This window comes from Panthera pardus, unplaced genomic scaffold (assembly GCF_024362965.1).
Source record: "Panthera pardus isolate Hobbes unplaced genomic scaffold, ASM2436296v1 HiC_scaffold_7, whole genome shotgun sequence".
Taxonomy (NCBI): domain Eukaryota; kingdom Metazoa; phylum Chordata; class Mammalia; order Carnivora; family Felidae; genus Panthera; species Panthera pardus.
In genome coordinates, this window is record NW_026527002.1 from 73,300,439 (window position 1) to 73,326,181 (window position 25,743).

The 25,743-nt window shown below is 51.1% G+C and overlaps 1 protein-coding gene and 3 long non-coding RNA genes across 5 annotated transcripts in view; 2 read left to right on the forward strand and 2 right to left on the reverse strand.

Annotated features, from left to right (window-relative positions):
* KCNQ3 (potassium voltage-gated channel subfamily Q member 3) overlaps positions 1–14,123 on the reverse strand; it is a 306,169-nt gene extending 292,046 nt beyond the window's left edge. Inside the window, exon 1 of the mRNA XM_019459690.2 lies at positions 13,178–14,123. Within this exon, the coding sequence (XP_019315235.2) occupies positions 13,178–13,560 (383 nt within the window). The 5' untranslated portion in view covers positions 13,561–14,123. The remainder of the gene's footprint in view (positions 1–13,177) is intronic.
* A 1,595-nt stretch (positions 14,124–15,718) lies between these two features.
* On the forward strand, positions 15,719–19,537 carry LOC109273113 (uncharacterized). The gene is made up of 3 exons (XR_002082769.2): positions 15,719–16,495; positions 18,887–18,982; positions 19,435–19,537. It is a non-coding gene; the product is annotated as an uncharacterized LOC109273113 (long non-coding RNA).
* A 190-nt stretch (positions 19,538–19,727) lies between these two features.
* On the reverse strand, positions 19,728–21,277 carry LOC109273114 (uncharacterized). 2 transcript variants are annotated; one of them, XR_002082771.2, is made up of 3 exons: positions 21,102–21,277; positions 20,595–20,826; positions 19,728–19,824 (listed from the first exon to the last, which is right to left on the reverse strand). It is a non-coding gene; the product is annotated as an uncharacterized LOC109273114 (long non-coding RNA). The 2 variants fall into 2 exon arrangements; XR_008419979.1 differs by lacking the exon at positions 20,595–20,826.
* Positions 21,278–21,533: 256 nt separating this feature from the next.
* On the forward strand, positions 21,534–25,100 carry LOC128775324 (uncharacterized). Its single transcript, XR_008419980.1, has 3 exons — positions 21,534–22,296; positions 24,462–24,618; positions 24,823–25,100. It is a non-coding gene; the product is annotated as an uncharacterized LOC128775324 (long non-coding RNA).
* Positions 25,101–25,743: the final 643 nt, after the last annotated feature.

The window sequence follows — 25,743 nt, forward strand, 5'->3', positions numbered from 1 at the left end:
CCAATTTTACTTATTTCTCTCATTTCTTTCCTTTTTTTTCTTTTTTTTTTGGAATTCTCTCCTAAATCGTGCATTCTCAACAGGGATGGATGGTATTGCCTCCAAGGGGGCAAAATCAGTTCTTAGGGGAATGGCTGGGGAAAAAAAAAAATCTTGCTCTTTTTATATAGATATACATACAGTACAGAAAGAAACATGCAGTTTATCTGCAGTATGAAAATGTCATGGGTGGGGGCAATTATGGAAAAAAAGTGTCTTAAAAAACTGCTCACAGAAGAGATCGTGAAAGTAAGACTAAATAATCCTGTGTCGAATAAACCACTTGCACTGGGCTCCTTGGCTCCGGGAGCTTCTGGAAGAACGCAGGCGAAGGTCCAATGTTAGCACTCTGCTGAGTGCTTAGATGAATCACTTCATATAATCCATTCAACAACCTGGAAGGCAGGGAGCGTTAGGTCCATTTTTATCGAGGTAAAGTGACGTTTTGAAAACTACACAGCAAATCAGCCTAAGACCCAGGGTGAGAACACCGGACCCCTGGTGGCTGAAGTCTCAGCCACACCTTAGGGCCATCTGGAGCGTTAACCCCAACGTGGCACAGGGAAATGACTCTATAAATGTCAGTTCCTGCTGTTCATAAAAATAAATCAAGTTTCCATGAATGGACTAAGTGGTGGTGCTGTCCCACAGATGACATCATTTTTAAAAATTTTTTTTAAGTTTATTTATCTTGAGAGAGAGTGCAAGCAATGGAGGGGAAGGGAGAGGGAGAGAGAATCCCAAGCAATCTCCTCACCATCAGCATGGAGCCCGACGCGGGGCTCGAACTCCCGAACCGTGAGATAGCGACCTGAGCCGAAACCAAGAGTCAGATGCTTAACCGACCGAGCCACCCAGGTGGCCCAGCCATAGGTGACATTATAAACAACCCAAATGGATTATAACATCAGTTACCAGATGATGGTTTTGAAAGCCCCACCTCAATGTTGAGCTCAACAGAAATCAGAGACTCCTTGACACGACACTTGAGAGGACAGGAGGGCGCGGGGGTGGGGTGGAGAAAAGGTGCTCTGGGCCCTGGGAATTTCAGCAGAGGAGAAACCCTCCTCGGCGAGCGGCCATCTGGAGCCTGTGTATGGACGCCTGATCAGCCTGCCCCCTGGCTCGACTCTTCTGTTCATTTGATCCAGACCCTAAGCCAGTGCAACCCAGAGGAATTCTGTTGTAGCAAAACTGCTCCGTTGTTATACAGCTGTTGGAGGGTCAGGAGCAGAAGCGAATGGGAGCCAGCCTTGGAAGAAGGTCTGAGTTCAAGTCTTCCCTTTGCCAGCAGTGTGACTGGAGGCATGTTTCTAACTGCTCTGGGCCTCAGTTTCCTCTTCTCTATAGTTCCTTCCAGCTCTGAAGGCCTCTAGGGTCTATAATTGGCCAAGTGCCTCTCTCAGTGCCAGGTCCATAAATCCCATACATGGCTGTCACGTAACTACAGCTGATCAGTTTCACTGGACTTGCTGATTACGAAGCCCTTCCGGTTTCATTTTCTGGACCGACACCAGCAGGTGGAGAAGCATCCATGACTGACACATGTGGGGTGGGCCAAAGCAAAGGCTGGGATTCTAAGAAAGGGTAGGAGGAGGGAGATAAACAGCGTGATAGTTCTAAGTGATTTTCCATTAGTACAGATGGCCCGGACTGGATGAACGCATTCCCCTAGCGAAGTGTTTCCGAGTCACGTTAGGTAATATTTCATCCCATCCCTTCAAAAAGACACCCACAAAGGCAGAAATGGGCTTGAACTGCTAAAGCAAGTTTTTTTTTAAGTTTATTTTTTATTTATTTTGACAGACAGACAGAGAGCAAGTGGGGGAGGGGCAGAGAGAGAGAGAGGAGACAGAGTCCCAAGCAGGTTCCACATTATGAGCATAGAACCCAATGCGGGGCTCAAACCCACGAACCGTGAGACCGTGACCTGAGCCGAAATCAAGAGCCGGACACCCAACCGACTGAGCCACTCAGGTGCCTCTAAAGCAAGCTGGCAAAGAATCTAAGGGCCAATGGCCCAGAAATGCTCTGTCAGGCTGCCCGCTCCTCAGGAAAGCCAGATTTAGCAATTCGTAAGAAAGGACTTGCTGTAAGAGTTATTGTTACTAACACATATAAAGCAGGAATCTCATTAATGTTGCCCAAGGAGGGATATAATAATCCATGAAATGATGCAGGAAACATTGGTTATAATTGATACGCTGGATTTATAGGCCCCCAACTCAACCGTAACACTCTTACAGGGTCCAGGCGATTTTAAAGGTCTCTAGAAGGACGGGAGGATGGAGAAGAGGAGAAGGAGACTCTAGCCCAGGTCTTCAGCATGGAGGGAAGCCCACCACAGGAGGAATCCAAGAACAGCTGATGTATGGGATGCTCTGCGAGCCACACACACCTTTATTCTTCCTCAACTCCGTGCAAGAAGCGATCTTCTTCCTGAATTCCTTCCCAGTTTGTTCTCCCAAGAGAACATTTCAAACAAACTCTTCTACTCCTCCGTGGCAGAATGAAAAGTCCCGCCCAACAAGGCCACAGTGTGGATGGCACCTGATGACACCTGAAAACCCGAGGTGGCCTGAAACCTCGGTACTGACATCACCTTGTCACCTGCAAACCTTGTCCTCATCAGTCTCCCCATAGGTGACCACCTTAGGGAAGCGGACACCCCTGTAGATGTACGGGCTAGGTTAGTACATCTGGTTAGTTAATCTAGTTAATCTAGTCAGTTAGTTAATGGGTTCCTGGTATCGGGTAACACAGCACAGACAGCAGTGAGGCAAATCCGTGCGTGAGCAGATGCTCCAGACAGAAAGGTCCCAACCATGGGCTCCCCTGATCTTTCTACGGCTTTAAGGAAACGCTACCTCCGGGTGTTACACGACCATAGCTTGCAGAATACTCCCACCCACATCGTCTCAAGGGATTCTCACATCAATCCCATGCAGCGGGTATTTGCAGACTGTGGGACTAGTGAGGTGTCTGAACCACACAGTTAATGCTGTTCTCCTAACGGCGCATCCAATGTGTTTTTTTAAGTTTATTTATTTATTTATTTGCTTTAAGAGAGAGAGAGAGAGTGCACAAGCGGGGAAGGGGCAGAGAGACAAGGAGAGAGAAAATCCCAAGCAGAACACACCGTCCACATAGAGCCTGATGTGGAGCTCGAACTCACGATCCTTGAGATGGCGACCTGAGCCGAAGTCAAGAGTCAGACGCTTACCCGGCTGAGCCACCCTAGTGCCCTCACCCCAGTGCACTTCTGACAAACCCACACCTGTCTTGGGCCACCCCAAACCAGAACCACATGGCACCATGTCTGCAAGGGGGTCTTAGTCAATCCACATTCGAAGATCTTTCCCTGGCTTCTCTTCACGTTGCCCCATTTGAAAGAGATGCGACAAATTTTGTTTTCATTCTGTCAACACTTGAAGGCGCAGACAAAATACAGAGCGCGGGGCCTCTTGATTCTTTGGAAAATACCGCAGAATCCCGGCTGATCTATGAGACTTTTAAACGCCAAGGGAATTATTTTTCACGAACACCAAGTTGAAAGGGGGAGCTTCCTAACCATGCAAGAATAAGAAGGTAGTATTCAAGTTTTTTTTATTATTACTTTAATATGAAATTTATCGTGAAATTATTTCCATACAACACCCAGGGCTCATCCCAACAGGTGCCCTCCTCAATACCCATCACCCACCCCCCATCAACCCTCAGTTTGTTCTCAGTTTTTAAGAGTCTTATGGGGGGCACCTGGGTGGCTCAGTCGGTTGAGCATCCAACTTCAGCTCAGGTCATGATCTCACGGTCTGTGAGTTCGAGCCCCGCATTGGGCTCTGTGCTGATGGCTCCGAGCCTGGAGCGTGCTTCCGATTCTGTGTCTCCCTCTCTCTCTGTCCCTTCCCTGCTCATGCTCTGTCTCTGTCTCAAAAATAAATAAAAAACATTAAGAAAAAAAAAACTAAGAAAAAAAGTCTTATGGTTTGGCTCCCTCCCTCTCTAACTTTTTTTTTTCCTTCCCCTCCCCCATGGTCTTCTGTTAAGTTTCTCAGGATCCACATAAGAGTGAAAACATATGGTATCTGTTTTTCTCTGTATGGCTTATTTCACTTAGCAATGTTTATAGCAGCCCTTTCAACAACAGCCAAACTATGGAAAGAGCCTCAATGTCCATCAACTGACGAATGGATAAAGAAGTTGTGGTCTGTATACACAATGGAACACTACTTGGCAATGAGAAGGAAGGAAATCTGGCCTTTTGTGGCCACGTAGATGGAACTGGTAGTATTCAGGTTAACTGCATGTAGCTTTTGGTTCTTCAAGCAGGAGAGGAAACTTAGTCCTCAGCTGGATACACAGGAGGACCTTCCTCTTCTCTCCAGCCCCGTAAACCTCCTTTGGAGAAAGCTCCCTTCACCCAACACAGGAGGCTCAACAGAGCGCGGCCTTCGTGCCTGACTGGTTCCTCATCTGCATTCTCTCGCTGCATTGCTAGACTACCAAATTTAGTTGCTCAGGTCCCTCTTTCCAGAGGAGAATTATGGCTCATCTGCCTCCAGCGTGGCACCTGAATCAGCATGTGTGGTCTCAAAACGAATGACTTCAGCACGCTACGTTGCACCCCTGCACTGTGTGTGTGTCATTACCCGGGCACAAGCCCCAGGTGGAGAGGAACTTGAGGCACGTTCTTTACAGCATCCAGGAATCTAAGAGAGCCTGTCCAGCTTGGCCAACGGTTTTCAGGCCTGGCTTCATCTGGAATCACCTAAGGACCATGCCTGGATCCCCAGAGACCAACGGTATCAATTTCTGGGGTGGGGCCTGGCTCTGTATCCATGTATGTGCTCTGTGCTGTTTGTGCAAGTTCAGTGTTTTTTAGAAAAAAAAAATTTTTTTAAGTTTTTATTTCCTTATTTTGAGAGAGACAGAGACAGCGCGAGTGGTGGGGAGGGGCAGAGGGAGAGAGGGAGAGAGAATCCCAAGCAGGCTCCGCACGGCCAGCACAGAGCTGGATGCGGGGCTCAAACCCACGAACCGTGAGATCATGACCTGAGCCAAAATCAGGAGCTGGACGCTTAACTGACTGAGCCACCCAAGGGCCCTTTAAAAATATATATATATATATTTTTTTTTTTAACTTTTTATTTTTTTAATTTAACTTAAAAAGTTAAGAGGAGTATGATACCCACATATACTCTCTTCACCGTGATTTTCCATCTGTTAACATTTTTGCCTCACGTGCCTTTCTCTCTCCTCCTATCTGTGTGTACTTTGTACACGTAAGTATGCTTGCATATAGTCTGTATGTGTGCTGAACATTTGAACATACGTTGAGATATTGTGACACTTCACCACTAAAGACTGCACCGTGCAGCTTGTGTAAAAAAAAAAAAAGAATATTCACCTACATAGCCACGATGCAATTACCACACTCAAGAAATTAAATTTTGACATAGTGATGTTATCTAATGTGGAGCCCATGTTCAAATTTTCTTAACTGTCCCTATAACACACCCTTTATTATGATTTATTTTTCCCATCTGGGGTCCAATGAAGAATCATGAATTTCATTTGCGTTTCTTCCAGCTTTACTGCGATGTAATTGGCGCGTAACATCAGTAAGTTTAAGACGTACCACGTGATTTGCGATACATATGTTTTAGGAAACGATGACCACAGAAGGTTCATAAACACATCTAACACGTCACGTTGTTACCTCTGTGTGTTTATGTGTGCGTGTGATGAGAACTTCTGAGATCTACTCTCTCAGCGACTTTCAAATATACAATACAGTATTAACTATAGTCACCACGCTGTCCCGTAGGTCCCCAGAACGTACTCATCTTACAAACAGAAGTCTGTACCTTTTGATCATCTTCACCCATTTCCCCCCAACTCTTGGCCACTGGCGACCATCAATGCGATCTGTTTCTCAGTTCAGTTTTTTAAGATTCCACATATAAGTATTTGCCTTTCTCTGCCTCACTTATTTGGACGCTTAACTAACTGAGCCACCCAAGGGCCCTTTAAAAAAAAAAGTGTTTTTAACTTTTTATTTTTTTAATTTAACTTAAAAAGTTAAGAGGAGTATAATACCCACATATACTCTCTTCACCGTGAAGTGCCCCCAAGGCTCATCCATGTTGTTGCAAATGGTACGGTCTCCTTTTTTATGGCTGAACAGTATTCCATTGTGCCTACTTACCACATTTTCTTTATCCATTCACCCACCCATTGGACACGAAGACTGTTCCCTTGTCTTGACTGTTATAAATAATACTGCAATGTCCATAGACGTTCACATTCTTTGTTTTTTTGTAATATTTATTTTTGAGAGAGAGAGAAAGACAGAGTGTGAGCCGGGGAGCGGGGGGCAGAGAGAGGGAGGGAGACACAGAATCCGAAGCAGGCTCCCGTTTCCAAGCTGTCGGCACAGAGCCCGATGCGGGGCTCGAACTCGCAGACTGCGAGATCGTGACCTGAGCCGAAGTCGGACGCTCAACCGAGCGAGCCACCCAGGCGCCCCTCAGCTCCTTTAACCGAGACAGGTCTCTCTGTTTTTCCATCAGGGACCTTTGGAAGAGTCCGTGCCAGACAAATTGAGAGACTTCCCACAATGTGAATTTGTTAATTATTTCTTCATGAACGGACTCCGGTCATCTCAGGCCCCACGGCAGGTATGTTGTTCATTTCCACTGTATTATTCAGGAGGAGGGTAGAGTCCGTTTGATTCACAAATTGATGACCGGTTCGAGAAAAGTCTGCCAGGTTTTTCTTAAGGTACCTTCTCACCTAGGTGGGTCACACGCATGTCAAAGTTTGAAAAGCCTTGTGCCTCAGTGTGTAGTCTGCAGACCAGCCACACTGCCTTCCCCTAGGAACTTTTTTTTTTTTAAAGGAAGCCCTATGCCCAGTGTGGTGCTCGAACTCACGGACACGGAGATCAAGAGTCATATGCTCTACCGACTAAGCTGGCCAAGTGCCCCTTCCTTGGGGACTTTTCAGAAACACAGCCGTACAAGGCGCCTCTCCCAGGAAGGCAGAGTTTCAGTCTCTCCCTGTTACCTGTCTTCCGCATCGTCTTCCGTTGGGGACAACAGTGACGCGGTGCAGACAGCCCTGTGACCCAGGCGGGACACCCCTGCGGGATCCCCGTTCTGCCGCTCAGGTCGCTCCAAGAGTCTGAGCAAATCATGCAGGTTCTCAGAACCTGTTTCCACCTGTAAAGGGGAGACCCCGTAGTCTCCCTTCCAGTGCTGAGGCCACCTGACGTGAGCCCGGCTCCTGGACAGTGAGACACCGGGCACCTGCGGTCACAGGCCCGCCCAGCACACGGCCTCACGGGGGCCCAGAGACCTGACACTGAGGGCTGTTGCGGTCAACCCCTTCCTCGACATCTTCATCCGACTCTGGTGGTTGGTATCATAAAACAGTAGCATAAAAAAAGGAAAGGCAGAAAGAAGGCAACGCATTCAGAAAACCACAAGAAAATAACATGAGGTTATTAGAGAGGGGAGAGGGGCGAGAGGCGTGGATCCTATGAGGGGGGCCAGGGGAAGGCAGATTGAAGGCGACTGAGAGCGGGAGCAAAAAAGGAAACAATGTTTACTGAGTATCTGCAGTGCGTTGGAGGAGGTCACCGAGAGGACGTGACCGCCGGGTGACCCGCGAGCTGGACCTCACCGCCTCCCTCGACCTTGGAATGTGCGTGCTGTCCACGGTTCCCACAGTGGGAGCTGAGCCAAAGACGCAGCCTGGAGAGTAAGGTGTTGCTCAGATGGCTGTACTGTGTATGGGACTGAATCCCATTAAGGACTCTCTGAAAACCTTTAAGATTCTGGAGGGCGGGTGGGGAGATCTGCTCAGCTTCCAGCACCCACGACAAGCCTCGCAGATAAGTTCCCTTGCTTATTAAACCTGCCGGCCTATGGATCTGGAGCGGCCCGCCTCTCTCTTTGGTCTCTCCCTGCCCTCTGCACACGGGGCCAGTCTCAGATTTAACCCCGGGAACGCCCAAGGTTGCAAACCAGCACAGCGTCATGTTTAGGTGTTATATATCATCACCTCAATTGAATGTCAACCCTGGGAGGTTCGCATGATTCTCCCCGGATCAGAAACAAAGAAACTGCAATCCAGGAAAGTGAGCAAACTGCCCCAGGTCCCATAGCTAGGAAATGGCAGAGTTGCATTAAACCCAGGTCTGACTCCATGGGGGCGCCTGGGTGGCTCCGTGGGTTAAGCGTCCAACTTCGGCTCAGGTCCCCATCTCACAGTTCATGAGTTCGAGCCCCGCGTCGGGCTCTGTGCCAACAGCTCGGAGCCTGGAGCCTGCTTCGGATTCTGTGTCTCCCTCTCGCTCTGCCCCATCCCCATTCATGCTCTGTCTCTCTCTGTCTTAAACATAAATTTGAAAACATTAAAAAAAAAAAAGAAAACTAAAAAAAAACCCAGGTCTGACTCCAAAGACCAGGCTCTCACAACCCAAGAAAGGATGACCCAATGATAGCATGCCTCATGCCTTTCAGGATGGCTATGATCAAAACAAAACAAAACAAAAAAAAAAGAGAAACAAATGCTGGTGAGGATGAGGAGAAACTTCAGGCCTAGCACACTGTCCATGGAAACATAAATTGGTGCCACCACTGTGGAAAACAATACGGAGGTCCCGCAACAACGAAAAACAGTACGACCCTACGACCCAGCCATCCCACCTCCGGATCATTATCCAGAAGAATTGAAATTAGGGGTGTTAGCACTTCCATGTTTACTGAAATACTATTCACAACAGCCAAGACGTAGAAAGGAACTAAATGTCCATCGACAGATGAATGGATAAATAACCCGGACAATAAATTCCATATTAAATTTGACAATAAATTTGACAATAAATTTCATATTAAAAAAAAAAAAAGCACCTGGAATCCTGATCGGCTTTTAAAAAGAGGGATCTTTAGTCAACATGCTAAGAAGTCCACCAGCCGGGCTTTTCCTTTCCAGAGCAGCTGCTGGGTCCTCGGGCCCCACCTCTCATGATGTCCCGGGGCTCAGCCCACCTCAGGGTTAAGGTTAGGGTTAGGGTTGAGGTTAGGGCTGGGGAATGCAAACAGGGGGTATTTCTTGTGACCATTTGCCCTCGCTCTGTCAACGGGTGAGCGAGTGATCACACCCGGCTGGCTGCAGGGGGGTGGCGAGGGCAGCAGGAAGCGAGTGCAGTGTCAATCCCGCAAGATGAAGCCCAGCATCTCTATACTGACAGGCTAGGAAGGGGGAGTCCCCGGAAGGTGCCAGAACAAACAGTGGTGTGTGCTTTTTTTTTTTTTATTTTTTTTTAAGGCTTATTAATTTTTCAGAGACAGAGTGTGAGCGGGGGAGGGGCGGAGAGAGGGGAAGACACAGAATCGGAAACAGGCTCCAGGCTCGGAGCTGTCGGCACAGAGCCCGACGCGGGGCTTGAACCCACGGACCGCGACATCATGACCTGAGCTGAAGTCGGCCGCTTAACCGACTGAGCCACCCGGGCGCCCCGGTATGTGCTTTTAGGGAGACCTTATTCATAATCAACCAATGAATCCTGAGGGCCTGACGTTGGGCTAATTTCACTCAGATGACAGCAGAGTGTCGTCATCCCCAACGTGCAGGTCGTGCGAAGTCACAGACACTTCAGTCAGTCCGGACGGGAGCTCCAAGTCCAGCACTTTCTCTGCAACAGCAGAATCCTTTTCAGGCTCGGGATGCAGAGAAGGCACGGGCCACACTGGGGTCAAAGCCTGGTCTCCCACCCTTTCCCCCTCCTCCCCTCAGTCCATTTTAAGACTCCTGTGAGCTATTCTTATCACTAACGTCCTATAATGTTGACTGTGCCTATGTGTTGTGGTGCCAATGGTGGTGACAGCAGGAAAGCCGCACAGAGCACAGTTTGGGTTCACCCGAGAGTATTCTTCCGCTCACCCGTACACGAGTAACCACCACGGACCCCGCAGCCCGCGGGAAACTGAGAACGAAGCCAGAGAACGCCACGGCCCAACTCTCGAGTAGCTCTCAGTTCAACGGCAGAGACGAGCAAGCAGATCAACCCAATGCAATGTGCAAAATCCCAAAGCTGGGGGCACTGCAGAGGAGGGCAATTCTAGCTCAACGTGGGGTGGGGACGGCCGGGTCAGCCGAAAGCTTCCCGGAGGAAAACGACACCAGAGCTGGGCCAAGGGTGAAAGTGAGTAGCCAGGAGAAAACAGGGATGGTCATTTAAGGCAAAGGGAGAAGACTGGGGGTGAGGGTCTTTGGTTTCCGCATCTGCTGTATCGTCTCTATTTAGGGCAGAAGGGAGGCAAGTGCATCTCACAGAACTGGTTCATTTGAAATATAAAGAAAAGCTTGTGCTAGCGTGTGAACCCGTGGTCAGCCCAATTTCCCGGCCCCCCTCATGCCATTAGCTACAGCCCAGAACAGGATAATGGATGCTTCGGAGCACGAATTTCAGTGCCTTGCAAAACCCTGAATCATCAATGAAAAGTTCAATTTGTTCACTTGACTGCACTTCCTTCTGAGCTGGAGGAGGGGCGTACGATGCACCCACTAACTAAGTATGCGATTCCCGGTCCATCAGAACCGGCATTGCCACCAGCACCTTAGCCCCCCTCCGCGTTCTCCTGCCACTGTGCTTCCTGGGTTCTGACTAGCCCATTTTGATTCCAAATTCCATTTCTAGCCATTGCCAGCCGGGAGCCAGCAAGTGAGGGCAGAGGCGTTCCTAAGAGCCCTGTGTTACCAGTGGGGTGAGGGGCACCCAGGGATGCCTAGTGAAATACCCAGAGCCCCCAAATTGTTGGCAGAGGGTCAGAACTGGGATCCAGGCTCCCAAAACAGGAGTTGATTCACTGCATTCGGATGTGAGCATCCAGAGCAGTAGCTGTGTGATCCTGGACAAGTGGTCCCATTGAAGTATTCTTACTCTCATCTATAAAGCGTAGATAGTAATTCCCACCTCATAAGATCCTGGAGAGAGTTCAATGAAATAAATGATCTGCATGTCTGAAAGCATCTGGTTGGGCATTCACCTCTTCCTCATCCCACACTCTCAGATTTTCCTGGCCCTCTCGGGGAAACTGAGGCTACAGGCTTTGGCAGTCTCAAACCTGCTTCCGCGTGATGGGATAATTTGAAAGAAGGATAAAACCGAGACTCCGTCAGTAACAGGCCTTAGCTATGCCTCCTCCAGGCTGAACAAGGCAGCGCAGGGGTGCTAGCTGAGAATGGTGGGAGGAGAAGAAAGAAAGAGGTACCCCACAAGCTGCCGTGGGACCCCAGGGTTGGAAGTCAGCCAATAAATGGTGAGCACCACTCACATGCAAAAGGCAGGTCGAGTCTGGGTAGGTATGTTTGTGTGCATTCAAATCATTGTAGTGCCTTTTTTCGTTATCACATTCCAGTATTAATTTAACTAATTAGCCAATTTAACTGAACCCCCTTCAGTTCAGTTTAACTAAATACAGTGCTAGAAACAGAAATGAATGTATTTTCAATCGCTTTTTACCACCTGAAGAAAGCAAGTAGAAGATTCTGGTAACCCTTCTCTCCAGCCACTAACACCTGCAAATTCATGCAGAAGTGGATGCTGGAGTCTGGACCATCCAAAATTCATGTTCCTGGCCGGATGCCCCCCCTCCCTCCTGCCAGCTCCTCCTGGCCGGATGCCCCCCTCCCTCCTGCCAGTTTCAGGGAGGCATCCTCTCCAGGCTTCTGCAACCTCTCCAAAGAAACCTGTTGCCAAGTCTGAGGTCCTGTGCAGACGCCCCCACCTGGTGGCCAAATCTGGAACAGCAATTCAACCAAGGATGATTGGCAGGCAGCAACTCCAAGGCTCCCTGAACTCCCTGGGACCACATCCGTCATGGGTCAAATGCAGGAGGACACAGGGGAATATCCACCACTGAAGGCACAGGAGGGGCCAAACTTATGACCAATTCTCCGCGAAAATGCTGGTAACGTACAGCTTCCCAAGAAGCAGCCATCAGAATGACTAAGCCACAGACAGGAGGCAAGGGGTAACTGGAAATGCCCTGCCAGCCCTGGGGTGTGCCGACAGTTCTGATTTCCTCTCTTGGGTGGAACGTCACCATTTACATCCTGTCTCTCTCCCCAAGTATAAGATTTTCTGTCCCAAGTGTCAGGTGCAGAAGGGAGTTCCATCTTCCTTCTCCGGCAACGCATTTTCATCCTGACTAGCAAGGAGGCTCTTTCTAGGGGAAGGGTGCCTCGGGTCAAACCTCCAGCCCAGGCCCCTTCACGGGGCCCGCACCCCTGTCCAGCCAAGGCCAGGCTAGGGGCAGCAGCTGAGGTGGAGGGAATATGAGGACCAAATCATGCAGGTATTCAGCCAAAATAAATTGCGGCCCTCATCTCTTGGCACCGTTAAGCCCCAGCTCTCCAGGTTCGATCCTGAGATATTCTCATTCTCTCGTACTCTCGCTCTCGTGTTCATTAACTTCCGTAAAAATAACCCAAAGACACGCATTTTGACCAGTCCCAGCTCCCAGTTAGAGCAACACCAGGTTCTACACCAGGATGGAGCCCTAGGAGGGGCAGCACAAGCAAGCAACTGATACCCGCGCTCATGCACACGCACGCACACGCGCGCACACACACACACACACACACACACACACACACCCCACTATGGGCAGTGTTCCACTCCCATCCCCAACTCCAAGATGCATCATCTAAACTCCGTAGCGATCCCAGGAGAAGGGACCCACCCCAAGCAGAAACAGAGCATAGGGGAGGATCCGCTTTATGCTGTTCAACCTCCACGTTAATTGGAAAAACCACATCATTCTTTTAAGCTTCGATACCAACATCCGGAGAAGGTGCCATAAATGCGCACCCGCGCGCCCACAGACATGCCAATCCAATCTCCAAATTAGCTGGGTAATCACGCTTGCATCTTTCAAGCCCTGGTGTCCAACACCCAGAGAGTGGCTCACAGACACACGGACACGCACAGCGGAGAAACACTGAGGACAGACCGGTGTTCCCCCTCGGCAGACGGGCGCCCCTGGGCTTTGAAGCCCCGGAGCCCTCTCGGCTCCGGCCCCCGCCCCCGGGCCCAACCTGCGCCGCCGAGCGGCTGGGTACTCACACGAGCGCGTGGTAGAGCAGCGCCCAGCCCCGCGGTCTCTCGAGGGCGTCGTAGATCAAAGTTTGGATGCGTCGGTACTTGGCGTTGTTCCTCTTGACCGGGCGGCTCAGGGGGGTCTTGGCCAGGAGCCCGATGCCCTGCGGGGTCCTCCGCAGCCCCTCGTCGCGGCCGCCGCCCTCCAGCAGCAGGGTCCCGTCTTTGTCGGCTCCGGCCCCGAGCGCCAAGGTGACTTGCTCCACGTCGCCGGGCGCCAGCCCCACTTTCCGCTCCTCGTCGCCGGCCGCCGCCGCGTCCCCTCCGGCCGGGTTAGCGGCCCCGCCGCCGCCGCCCCCGTCGCCGCCGCCGCCAGCCGCCCCCGCCGCCCTGCGCGCCTTGAGCCCCATCTGCCTCGCCCCCGCCGGCCGCTTCGCCTTCTCCGCTGCTGCTCCGGGAAGAAGGGGCGCTCGGGGTGCGTGGATGAGGCGGCGGCGGCGGCTGCAAGCCCGGGAACTCCAATGCCATGATCCGCGCGCCGCTCCCCACCCACCCCCCCCCCTCCAAAAGCAAGCGACGGCGGGCCCCCCGGGGGGCTGGGGAGGCCGGGCGGCGGGAAGGGGGTCACATCCCGCGCGGGTCAGCCGCGGGACCCCGAGGGGCGCGGGCCGGGCACTGCGGGCAGCGGGCGAGGGCGCGCGAGGCTGGCGCGGAGGCGCTAGGGCGCGCGGCGGCGGGAGCCTGGCACCGGCGCTCCGGGGCGGCGGCGGCGGCGGCGGCACCCGGGCCGGCGAGCCCGAGACAGCATCGCAGTTTATTTACAAGCCCGGTGCCAACCGCCCGCCCGCCCGCCCGCCAGCCACACGCGCCGCCGCCGCCTCCGCCCTCCCCCGCGCTCCCCCCGCCGCGCCCCTCCCCGCCCGCTCCAGCCTCAGCCCCGCAGCCGCCGCCGCGAGCCAGCGCGCCGCGGGCCGAGCGCACGCCGCGCCCCCCCTCCCTCCCTCCCTCCCTCCCTCGCCGGGGTGGGGCCCCATTGTCCCGCCCCGTCGCGGCGGGAGGCCCCCGCGGGGCCCCGCCTCCCCCTCCCGCCGCCCCCCACCCCTGCGCGTCCTGCGGGCCCTGCGGGCCCGTCTGTGCTGCGGTCGCCCGCGCGGGGCTGCCCGCGCTCCCCGGGGCGTTGGGGCTTTCCCCGGGGCGGGGCGCGGGGGCCAAGAGGGGAAGGGGAGGCGGGCCCGGGGTGCCGGGCGTGGGGCGGGGGGATTCGTCGGTCGGCCTGCGGCCTCGGCAGCTTTACGTTTTCCTTTCGCCTCCCAGTCCTGCCGCTTGGCTTTGGAAGTAACATCCAAGTTGCTGGGTTGGCCGAGGCCCAGCGCGGCGCGAGCCCACCGACCCTGGGCGGCGCCCTGTTTGGTTTCTGGTTCATGGTGGCTAGTGCTGCCCTCACCTCCCTTGGCCCTTGGCCCTTGGCCCTTGGCCTTGACCGCTCGGTGGAGCAGAGGGTTGAAGAGAGAGAACTCGTGGAATTGGCTTGGCTCCTAACGTGGGCTCCAGCAAGGCATTCCCTCTCTTGCCCGAGTCTCTGTTCATTCATTCAGTTACTAAACCCCAAGGGAGGGAGCTTCCACTGAGAGGGACCATGTTCTCCCACCGGGACACAGCACATCCCTGCGCTCCAAGAGTGCATTCTAGAAAGGTGGAAGACAGTACCAGAAAACAAACATAGTGTGATTTCCAGTAGCGGCCAGTGCTATGAGGAAACAAATTAGCCTGCTGTGCCAGAAGTGGGAAGCTTCCTTACATTGGCTGGTCCTGGAAGGCCTCACTGTGAGGTGACATTTTGAGGTGAGACCCAAGTGGCAATCAGGGGCAACTAAGGAAATGTCAGGAAGAGCCTCCCAGGCAGCAGAACCCCAAGTGCCTAGGTGTGGATGGAGCCCAGCGAGTGCAGGGGAGAGCAGAGGGAGGTGAGGCCACTGTTGGGCGGGGACTAGATCTTGTGAAGTCACTGGCAGAGGACAGTGAGGGTCCAGCACTTCGAACATAGCTCCCCGCTCACTCCCTCCCACAGGGCCACCGGTTTCATTCCTGGTACCTGGTGCCTCCTTGCCTTCCCACTCACTCCAGGCTCCCTGGCTGGCTTGGACAGGGTGGGGAGCGGGGGAGGAGCCGAGAGCAAGGCCAAGTCAAGGAGCTATCCCTAGTGCATAAGAGAAGAGCCATCAGAAGGCCTGCAAAGGACTGCCAGCTCTGGATTGCCTGAGAGAGTTTGCCAAGGAGAAAAAGAGAGAGAAGGGGAGGAGCCAGGAGGAGAGGGGATGGGGGAGGGGACAGGTATGGAGAGAAAAGATGGGTAGGGGACAGGGAGGGGACGGGGAGGAGGTGGGGGAGGGTGGAGAGGGGAGGGGGTGAGCAGGGGGTGGGAGGGAGAGGGGTGGAGGTGGGGAAGGGGTGGGGAAAGGAGAGGGGAGGAGGTGAGCAGGGGAGAGGGGAGGGGAGAGGGAAGGGGTAGGCAGAGGAGAGGGGAGGGGGTGGAGAGGCGTGGGGAGGGGAGAGGAAGTGTGAGTGCGGGCATAAGGAAAGAAGGTACAGGATCTGTGTGAATGAATGCCAGAGGGGAGAACCTTAGAAATCTCGGAACCAGTAAGGGTAGCTTTAAGAAAGGAGTTAAACTGTACACAGGCTGAAATCATTCAACAGTGTTGTATTGGCACAAACAAATAAACCGCTTAATGCCACAGAAGAGTTTGCCCAGAAAGTGACTCTCATATGGAAACCTAATGGAAAATAAGAGCCACAACCCGACTGAGACCGATCATCCGTGGGTCACTGGGCTGCGGGACGGGCTTGGCGTAGACCTCGTGGACTGGCTGATGGAAATGTGACTGCGCGCAGTGGGACCCCCACACACGTTGAGGAAGAGACCGATGCTCAGCAAGGAGTCGGGGGCTGGTCAGGAACCAGTCAGTGGAAACTCTGGAAGGAGGAAAAGAGCAGAGAAAGGGAGGAGCCTAAGAGAGAGGCGCTCCAAAGGGAAGCTCAGCCACCCGTGCTCATCCCCGACCCACCAGCGCCTGCACCAGCTTCCCATCCCAGTGCAATCCCGATGCCTAGGGAACAGTTCTGTCTGCATGTGGGAGCACCTGCCTTCTCTGAAGTTGCCCTCAACCCCGTCCTGTTTTGTTACCTTTATCACTGCCTAAAATGATCCTGTTTGCATTTTGTTTACTTGGTCACTATTATCTCACCAGGCCGGAGCGGGGCCTCAAGAGTCCTACCCTTGAAGCCTAGAAGGATGTCTGGTGTGCTGTAGGCTCGTGAACCAGTGATGAGTATTGAATGCGGAAGGTAAAGCCCCCAGAACAATGCCTGGCTCACAAGCATTTGCTGTGTGTTTGTGTATGAGATTTTGGGTTTTGCCTTTTACCGACGTGAAAGTCTTTATTCTTAGAGTCTTAGTATTCACTGTGACTTAAGTAACATGGTGACAAAAACATTGTGACAGAACTTAAAACACAAAGACTCTCCAGATAAGCGCAAAAGGAGACTAGTCAAGGACCCCGTAGAAAGAAGACGTCGTTACGGCGCAATTAGTCGAAAGTTCAGATTTTCAGAATCACAATTTGGATCCTTGGGCCCATGAAGACACTTCTATTTTGACGAGAGCCCCAGACTGTCAAATATTAATGTTGTTTTTTTTGTTTTTTTTGGTTTTTTTTAATTTTTTTTTTAACGTTTATTTATTTTTGAGACAGAGAGAGACAGAGCGTGAACAGGGGAGGGGCAGAGAGAGAGGGAGACAGAGAATCCGAAACAGGCTCCAGGCTCCGAGCTGTCAGCACAGAGCCCGACGCGGGGCTCGAACTCACAGACCGCGAGATCGTGACCTGAGCCGAAGTCAGACACTCAACCGACCGAGCCACCCAGGCGCCCCCAAATATTAATGTTTTAAGATCAAGTGCAGGGGCTGTGTTCATGCCTCCCATAAAGCATGAGGTAAAGTCAATATCAAATTCATAACCCTGGTCCACTTAAATCCGGTGATAGGGAAACTGCCATGTAGTTTGGAAATTGATTTGCTCAATGGTTTTACAATCCAGCGCGGTGTTGTTCAGGTAGGAGGTTTGGAAACGTCACGAAAAACAGGATGCACTCACTCACAGTGTTGTCTGTGGGACTGTGTAATCTCAACAGCCTCTAGCACGGATTCCAGCTAACCAAAATCAAATGACTCTATTCCATTGAAAGGAATCTTCTTTGAGGCTTCAAGTCCCTGAGAGCCCCAGGTACCAACTGGGTGTGGCTACCAGCACAGAGCTCAGGAACACAGAATCCAGAAAGGCAGGCTGGGGGCCATGGTACAAACAAGGCATTCCGCTGGCCATTTTGCATCCCAGTTCTGCACGACCTCAGTGTGTGACCTTGAAAACCCGACCAATTCCTAGTCTTCAGATTTGCCAACTGATACCCCTCCCCTATGCCTTTGATTTGGTTTTGTTTTCGCTTTTCCTGGCCTTCATCTTGTGCATTAGGGCCAATGAACTCCTCTCCTGCAGACAGGGAGACTTCTTGGGAATGTGTAAGGAGAGAGGGGTCAAAAGATCTTCTCCGAGCCTCAGTTCCTCCCCCTGTATGTCCTGCTTCCCAGGGCTGTCAGCCTCGAGTGACCAGATGGACAGAAACATGCTTACGGAGACATGACATTCCAGTGACTATTTCTGTAATCAAATGAGCAGGACGGAATCTCAGGTTCACGGGCACAAGCTAACGGGGGCCCTGCCTACCCTGTCACCCGGTTCCCTAAACACACGAAATGACTGTTTTAGAACATTTTTGTTTAAGCTTATTTATTTTCAGAGAGGGAGGGAGAGAGAGAATCTCGAGCAAGCTCCGTACTGTCAGCACAGAGCCCCAAGCGGGGCTCGATCCCATGAACCGAGAGCATCACCTGAGCCCAAACCGAGAGTCAGATCCTTAACTGACTGAGCCACCCAGGCGCCCCTGTTTTAGACCACGTTTAAATTTGCTATTATTTGTTGCACAAGAAATGCCTAGTCGTTGTAGAGAAAGTATGGCATACCAAGCAGCAAAAAGGCAGCAAGCATAATTTGTCGTCTGGTTGCCCAGAAGTACCCTCTGTTAATATTCTGGGGGCGACCATTGCCAACACTACTGCACTTTGCCTGATCCGCAAACAGAGGGGACCAACGCTCAGCCTCCAGGATGGCACCTTCTCCGATGGTTCAGCCAGCCACCTGGTGGCAGATTGATTACATTGGACCTTCCAGTCGTGGTTGGGGGAAGATGTGTCTCCGGTAGAACAGACACATCTCCTGGATACAAAATCGTCTTTCCTGCCCATCATGCTTCTGCCGGTTTCACCATCCGTGGGCTTAAGGATGCCTCACTATCATAGGATTCCATAAAACTGCTGCTAACCGAGTAACAGTGTCCCCAAAATGCTTGCTCTGCACCTGGTTATAAATCTACCTCTGGGAGGAGCCAGTGAGACAGGTCTTTGCATCTCCTAAGGAGACAGACACCCATTGCCTGTTCGGAGGAGACCAGGCAAACTCCAATTTTGGGTCTTGTCACAGTCCAGGCCAAAGGCTTCCCTCTGTGTATTCTTTACTCTTGAAAACTCAACCACAGCAAACCATCAAAGGTGCTGTCCTCTTACCTCGCTCCATGTTTTTGCTTTGTTTTCCTTTTCCTGGATGTCATATCACTCTACATTAGGGCACATGAACTCTCGGTCCCTTGCAGGGGAGGAAGCTTTCTGGGAATGAATCAGGAGAAAGGCAAAAGGCACCCAGAAGATGAGGGCAGCTTACGGTATGGAATTTAGACCCTGATTCGAATTCTAGCCCTGACTCTGTGACTTTGAGCTTCGTGGCCTTGGGCAAGTTGTTGGACTCATACCCAGCCTGTCTCCTTATCTATAAGGTGGGATAATTTCCCAACCTCCCTACCTCGGACTCCATTTTGAGCTAGACCGAGAGCCCGTGATGTACCGGGCACATTTACTAAATTACTCGAAGGAGTCTGGACATAGGACTGTGGAAGGCAGCTCAAGCCAGGCGGGATGGCGAATGAATGAGCTCCAAGCCAAATGGCGTTCACCTTCACTCCAGATGGCAATAATTAAAGGACTTCGCTTAGATTGTTCTCAATTGGAGAAAGCGTTTCTTTTCCCTGCCTTGTATTTGCAGGTCTTACATTCACCTTTACATTTATTTTGGGCGTTTCTTAATATCATTTCTTTTCTTCTCCTTTTAAATATACAGGTATCCCCAGCTTTGCGAAAGTTTACGTTATGCCGCTTGACTTTTATGAAAGACCTACCTGTGTTTACCAACTGAAAGAAATCTTAAAAGGCTTTCGCTTTTACGAAAACGGCAACAGCAACAACAAAAAGGCAGAAAGTGACAGCTTTCAAGGTATGCTCTGCCTTGAGCCATTTCAGAGACAGCACTCGTCCCCAGTGGGGAAGGTAGTGCCACCCAGCTCCTTTACTGGGAACTGCATTCAGCATCACGCCTTCCAACTGCCGGGGCGCTGACCTGTATCTGGGAACATCTGTGGTTCATCTCCATTTATTTTGTGCATCCGTTAGCAAAATGTGTCCTAAGGTATCAGAAAAGCCGAAGAAAGGTTTTCTTCAGGGTCTGGAAACGCTATTAAAAAAAAAATTCTGTATTAATTGCTTCTTCGCTTTATGCCATTTGGGCTGAGGAAAGGTTTGGTAGGAAAGGTCTCCTTGCAGGTAGCGGGGGAAACCTGTATTGGGTTAAGATATTCACTTCATCCATTAATGAATTCATTCATTAATCCTTCCAGTGGGCATTTACTGATTTCCTGTTTCATGAATGGCTCTCTGTGGGTAACAGGAGGGAAAAAAAAAAAAGAAAATTGAGTATCTAATTCCATATTTAGTTGAAAAGATGAGATCAACAATGCAAATCAATTTTACTCATTTCTGTATCATCATCACATCTTGATGACCTGACTCATGGTACATGTTTATCCATCATCATCGTTATTTACATTAATTGAGTGCTTACTGTGTGCCTGACACTGGGCTAAGCTTTATACGGATGATCTCATCTATCCTAGCAGCAAAGTTATGAGGTAGGAATCACGGTTGTTGTTCTCTGTATTAATCATGATGAAATGACACTTGGAGGGCTTAAGTACCCTGCTCAAGCTCACGTGGCTAAGAGCTAATGGCCCCAGGGTTGGGGCCAAGGTTATCTGGAGTCTGTGCTTTTAGCTACTGAGATGTACTGTCTGAGAATGCTGTTCCTGGCGGAAGGCTCAGCATATGCAAAGGCTGGAAGTCAAGACAATGCATGGAATTTCCAGGGCAAGATGTCTGGAAGTGTGAATGGAGCAGGGGCCCCGTGGGGCAGGCTTGCCTACATGCCAGGCTTATGAATTTGGGGACCTTGAGGTGCTTTAAGGATGGAGTGATGTGTCCCAGGTGGTTTCAGAAAGGGCTTTCTGATGATTCCGTAGAGGACAGATTGAGAGTGGGAGAAACGAATTCCATGAAAACAGCTGCGGGACTACTGTGGTGCCCAGCTGAGATGCTGAGGTCCGGAAGGAAAGTGCTGGCAGATCCCTGAGACGAGGGAAGGATGAGGGATTTAGGAAAGAGAGTCCGCACAAATTGGTATCTGGAAAAAAGCAGGGTCGCGGGTCACTTGGCATTTTAGAGGTGGAAACAAATTCACCCAGTGTCCCAGCCTCTCTGTGCTCTGACTGTGGGTTCCCTAAGCTGAGCATCTAGCCTCTGGCTCCAGTAATTGGCTCCCTGGGCAGTCTGTTCCTTTCTCTCTACCAAATTAAGCTCCTTCTCTCCGGGTCTTGATTGTTAAAACACCCTGTTTGCCCATGCCATTTACATATTCCGATTACCCACTGCCATTTCCCTGCTAATGAGCCCATGTACCTGCTTTCAAGAGCGTCTGGCCGGGAGCCTGCTTGCACAGGAGGGCTGGATACTGTGGGCAAAGACTCTATTCACAGTGCCTTCAGACAAGGAGTGTCAGGGCCATTTTCTCACCTCCTTCCAGTCCTGATGGACCAGACCTTTGTGCCTCATTACCCGCCCCCACAGACATCACGATGCTCCGTTTACCTTAGCGACAAGAAGAAAAGCTCCATGCCAACTGGAGACGCGCTCCGTGTTCTTACCGCAATCATCAAAGGCCCATTGTACCCTTAGCCAATCGCGTGCACAGAGCCTATTAAGTCCAAGGTCTTCCTAATTTCCATCACTGAATTCTTTGCAGAGGGGAAGCTGATGCCTGGGTGCTAAGTAACTGGGCAGAGGATTATGGGTAGCTGCACAATGATGCTGAATAGGGAAAGCCTATTTTGAGATAGCCTGCTTTGGGCAAGAATCATGGCTCTAAAAAATGCTTGGTGTTTGACCCTGGACAGTTTAAATAACCAAGTCTCAGCCTCACCGGTAAAATAGGAATAATAATTACCTCGAAGGGATGTTTCCAGAGTAGGGGAGTTCACATTTATAAACCTTTGGCACTTAGAGGCACTTAATACATACTAACTGACATACTGTGAATATGAACATGTTCATTATAATAATAATTAATATGATATCCAAATTAGGAGAGAAGTTTGGGGTGTCAAGTCCGGTGCTGTTCCGTCTTTGGTGACGCATTTTATATCACAGCCCAGCCCACGTAATACGATCGACGTAGAAATAACCGAAACAGTGCTATCGTGATGCGATGATACCCTGTGATATTTGCTATTCCGCATTTTATGAAACACTGATGTCACAGCCTGTACGACCTTGCCAGCACTGCCGTCACAAAACGCCACAGGCTGGGGGACTTAAGCAGCAGAAAATTACGTTCTCACCACCCTGGACGTTGGAAGTCCAACACCAAGTGCCAGGCAGGGCTGGTTTCTTCCGTGGCCGCTCTCCTTGGCTTGCGTCTCGCCCGGCTTCACGTGGTTCTTTCCTGTGTGTGCACACCCTGGCGTCTATGCGTCCAACTCTCCTCTTCAGGGACACCAGTCAGATTGGATGAGGGCCACCCTAGCCGCCTCCGTTAACCTATGCACCTGTTTAAAAGCCCTGTCTCCAAAGACAGTCACGTCTTGAAGCACCGGAGGTTAGAGAGTCAACCAACGAACTTGGTGGGCAGGGCGGGGGGGGGGGGGCAGACAACACAATTCGGCGGTAACATGAACCCACTCCAAGGACTTCACATTCCACTAAGGGATCGTGACCCCGGCCTATAAAATGTTAATCAGTTCCAATCTGTAGCCGCATTCTTTGGTCTCTGCTTGAAGATCTCCAGCCAGTTGCCTTCCCAGGAATCCCACGGCTGTGTAACCGGCACCCCAACCACCTGCCGAGCGCCTGCTCGGTGGCGGGCCCCGTGCCAAGCACCTTTCCTTTTCCACCTCGTTCAGTTCCCACCACCGTCCAATGATGTAGGTTCCGCACAAATGCACCTTTAAGAATGTCTGTGCGTTGGGGCGCCTGGGCAGCTCAGTGGGTTAAGCGTCCGACTCCGGCTCAGGTCATGATCTCGCGGTCCGTGAGTTCGAGCCCCACGTCGGGCTCTGTGCTGACAGCTCGGGGCCTGGAGTCTGTTTCGGATCCTGTGTCTCCCTCTCTCTCTGCCCCTTTCCCCACTCACACTCTGTCTCTCTCTCTCTCTCTCAAAAATAAATAAACATTTAAAAAAATTTTAATGAAAAAAAGAGAATGTATGCGGGTTGTCCGAATATTAACTGTAAGGATATATGTGGAATCTATGTAAATCAAAGAGCAGTGGCTGAGCAAAAACTCAGACCTAGATTTTTCTTTAATGCCCAGAAGGTGGTGTCCCTATTATTGGAAAGGTCTTCACGACGAGACAAAATTTTCCTCAGGGAATGTGAAACTCGCAAAAGACTATCATTCCGGTGTTTCAGAGGAAGGCAATGATAACACAGGGTTAAACGTCGGAGGATCTAGGTTTCGGTCCCGACACTGGCACACTGGCTAAGCGGCCTCGGGGAAGGCAAGTCGGATCTCTCAGACTCAGTTTCCCCTTCCGGAAAATGGAGATGTCATTCTCTATCCGCCCCAGGCACGGTTCTGCAAACTTAAGAGCTCTATTTTCCTCACCCGGTGGTGGTGAGGTTTGAAACTCACTCTAACCCAGAGGGCTTAATGTTGCATTACAGGTAGATTTGGGGGCTACGTTATTCTTGCCGTCTGACCTGTCATTAATCTCTTTGAACCTGATTTTCCATTTCTATTATCTCTTTATGACATACATATTAAGTATTATGGCCATAATAACTTCCTCAGGAGGTCACAGAAAGATGAGCTCGTGTAATATTTGCACAACATCATGTTAGGTAGAATTTCATCGTTTTGACTTTTCCTTTGATGCTACAAATAGATGAAGGCAAAGACGCAAAGAACATCTCAGCCTTCTTCCTCAAAGGCAGAGCAGCCTAGTGTATTGACTTAAGGCTCCCTTTGAAGTGGGTGCTCGTTTGTAAATTTTCTGAAACCGCCTCACGCGGACTTCACGGGTGGAAGTTCCGGCCAGGGTTTGACTCGGCAGGTGGCATAAAGCCGTGGGGCTTCTGTGAAGTGTAGTGCACAGCACCTGACACCAGGGGGCGCAATTCCTAAATGGTAGCAGCCAGCGGGCCCGGGACCAGGTGAGGAGGAAGAGGAAGAAAAATGGAATTAAGAGGAAGAGACTTTGGGCCCCCACTTCTGGGGAAACCGTGCTCCCCCAGCCTGTTCCCCATCTCCTCGGCTTCATCGAGGCCGCACTTGGACGCAGCCCTGCTCTAGGAAGAAGTTTCAGGTTCTGTGATTCTGCGATTCCCACCCTGGTCTCAGGCTTCCCCGTGGATGACACCCCAACTTCATCTTTGGTTGTTGGCCATGAGGTGTTTTTTCTGCTAGTTATTTCTGACAAACTTAAACATAGAGCAACACATTAAAGTAATTTATGAAAGGTCGCCTGAGTGACTCAGTCAGTCCAACGTCCGACCCTTGATTTGGGCTCAGGTCATGATCTCATGATTTGTGGGTTCGAGCCCTGCGTGGGGCTCTGCGCTGACAGTTTGAGCCCACTTGGGATTCTCTCTCTCTCTCTCTCTCTCTCTCTTTCGCTGCCCCACCCCTGCTCATGCTCTCTCTGCCTCAAAATAAATAAATGAACTTAAAAAAATGAATTCATTAAATATTATATACCATGTATTCGTTGCAAGTGCCTTATTACAGCTGTTGCCTTCTTCTAACTTCAAATATTTCTCAAAGTTCTTCCAGGAAAACCCCCTCTCGTGGCCATGAGTATCGTGGCATTCTGTATCCGCCCCAGGCACGGTTCTGCAGACTTAAGAGCTAGACGTCCCCCTACTTAAGAAACGTGTTCCTCAACGGACTTTCAGCGGCCAGCACCCATTTGCCAGTGCAGGTGAGCGTGTAAAATATCTCCACGAGAGCCCGGCCGGTATTAGAAGATTATGTCACGAAAGCAAGCATCAGAGCGAGCTCATTTCCAAACTTAACCTTCGGCTGGCCAACCCTACTTTCTTCCACTTCTGGAAAGGGGGGTGGGGCCGGTGGTCACAACTGATCTCCACACTTAAAACCCTCTTGCTCCTGTATGTTTACATAGTGCCTCTGTGTCCACATGGTTTTTGCAAGTCTTCGCACAACTCGACATGCTTACCACTGCTCAGCACATATCCATCCCCCACAGCCATGGGAGCACCATACTTCCCACTAATGTTGGGCTGGTTCCTGTCACCTGCTTTGGCTAGTGGAATATGGGCGGAAGTAAAAATGTACCATTTCCCAGGTGAGGCCTTAAGACGCATCACGTGGTTGTGCTTCTTTGGGAGCCTTGGCCCCCACTCTGACAAGAACGTGCTCCAGACAGCCGCTGCCCCCTCCGGCCTGGGCCCCCAGAATGAGACGGAGGGGAGCAGAGCCCTCCCACTGCCTCTGCCTCCTGACCTGTGATGGATGAATAAATGCTTATGATTGCAAGCTATTGAAATTTCTGTGGTTTTCTATATCGGGAAAGTTAGAAATCGGCAAAAGAGATTCTTTAGAGCCCTTTTGGTAGAGCACTGAAAGCCCTCTGGGGATCTTCTGACCTATAGATATCTGCACCTTTGGCTGACTATCTACGGAGGATGCTATTTTACCACTCCTTAGGGACAAAAGTTAACTCAGAGAAAACTGATAGCAATGCAAATGGGTTTTGTGCTGGAGAGATGCAATGGTTTTGTGCGCTATAGAAAAGATAACCCCAAACGTTATGTTTTATGGTCTTTTGAATGGTAACCTGCTGTGCATCTTTTAGGGAATTCATTGCAGCGTTCCTGACTGTCTGTATATCCCTCTGTTCTTGAAAATCTCCTTTGAGGGGCGCCTGGGTGGCTCGGTCGGTTAAGCGTCCGACTTCGGCTCAGGTCACCATCTCGCGGTCCGTGAGTTCGAGCCCCGCGTCGGGCTCTGTGCCGACAGCTCAGAGCCTGGAGCCTGTTTCAGATTCTGTGTCTCCCTCTCTCTGTGACCCTCCCCCGTTCAT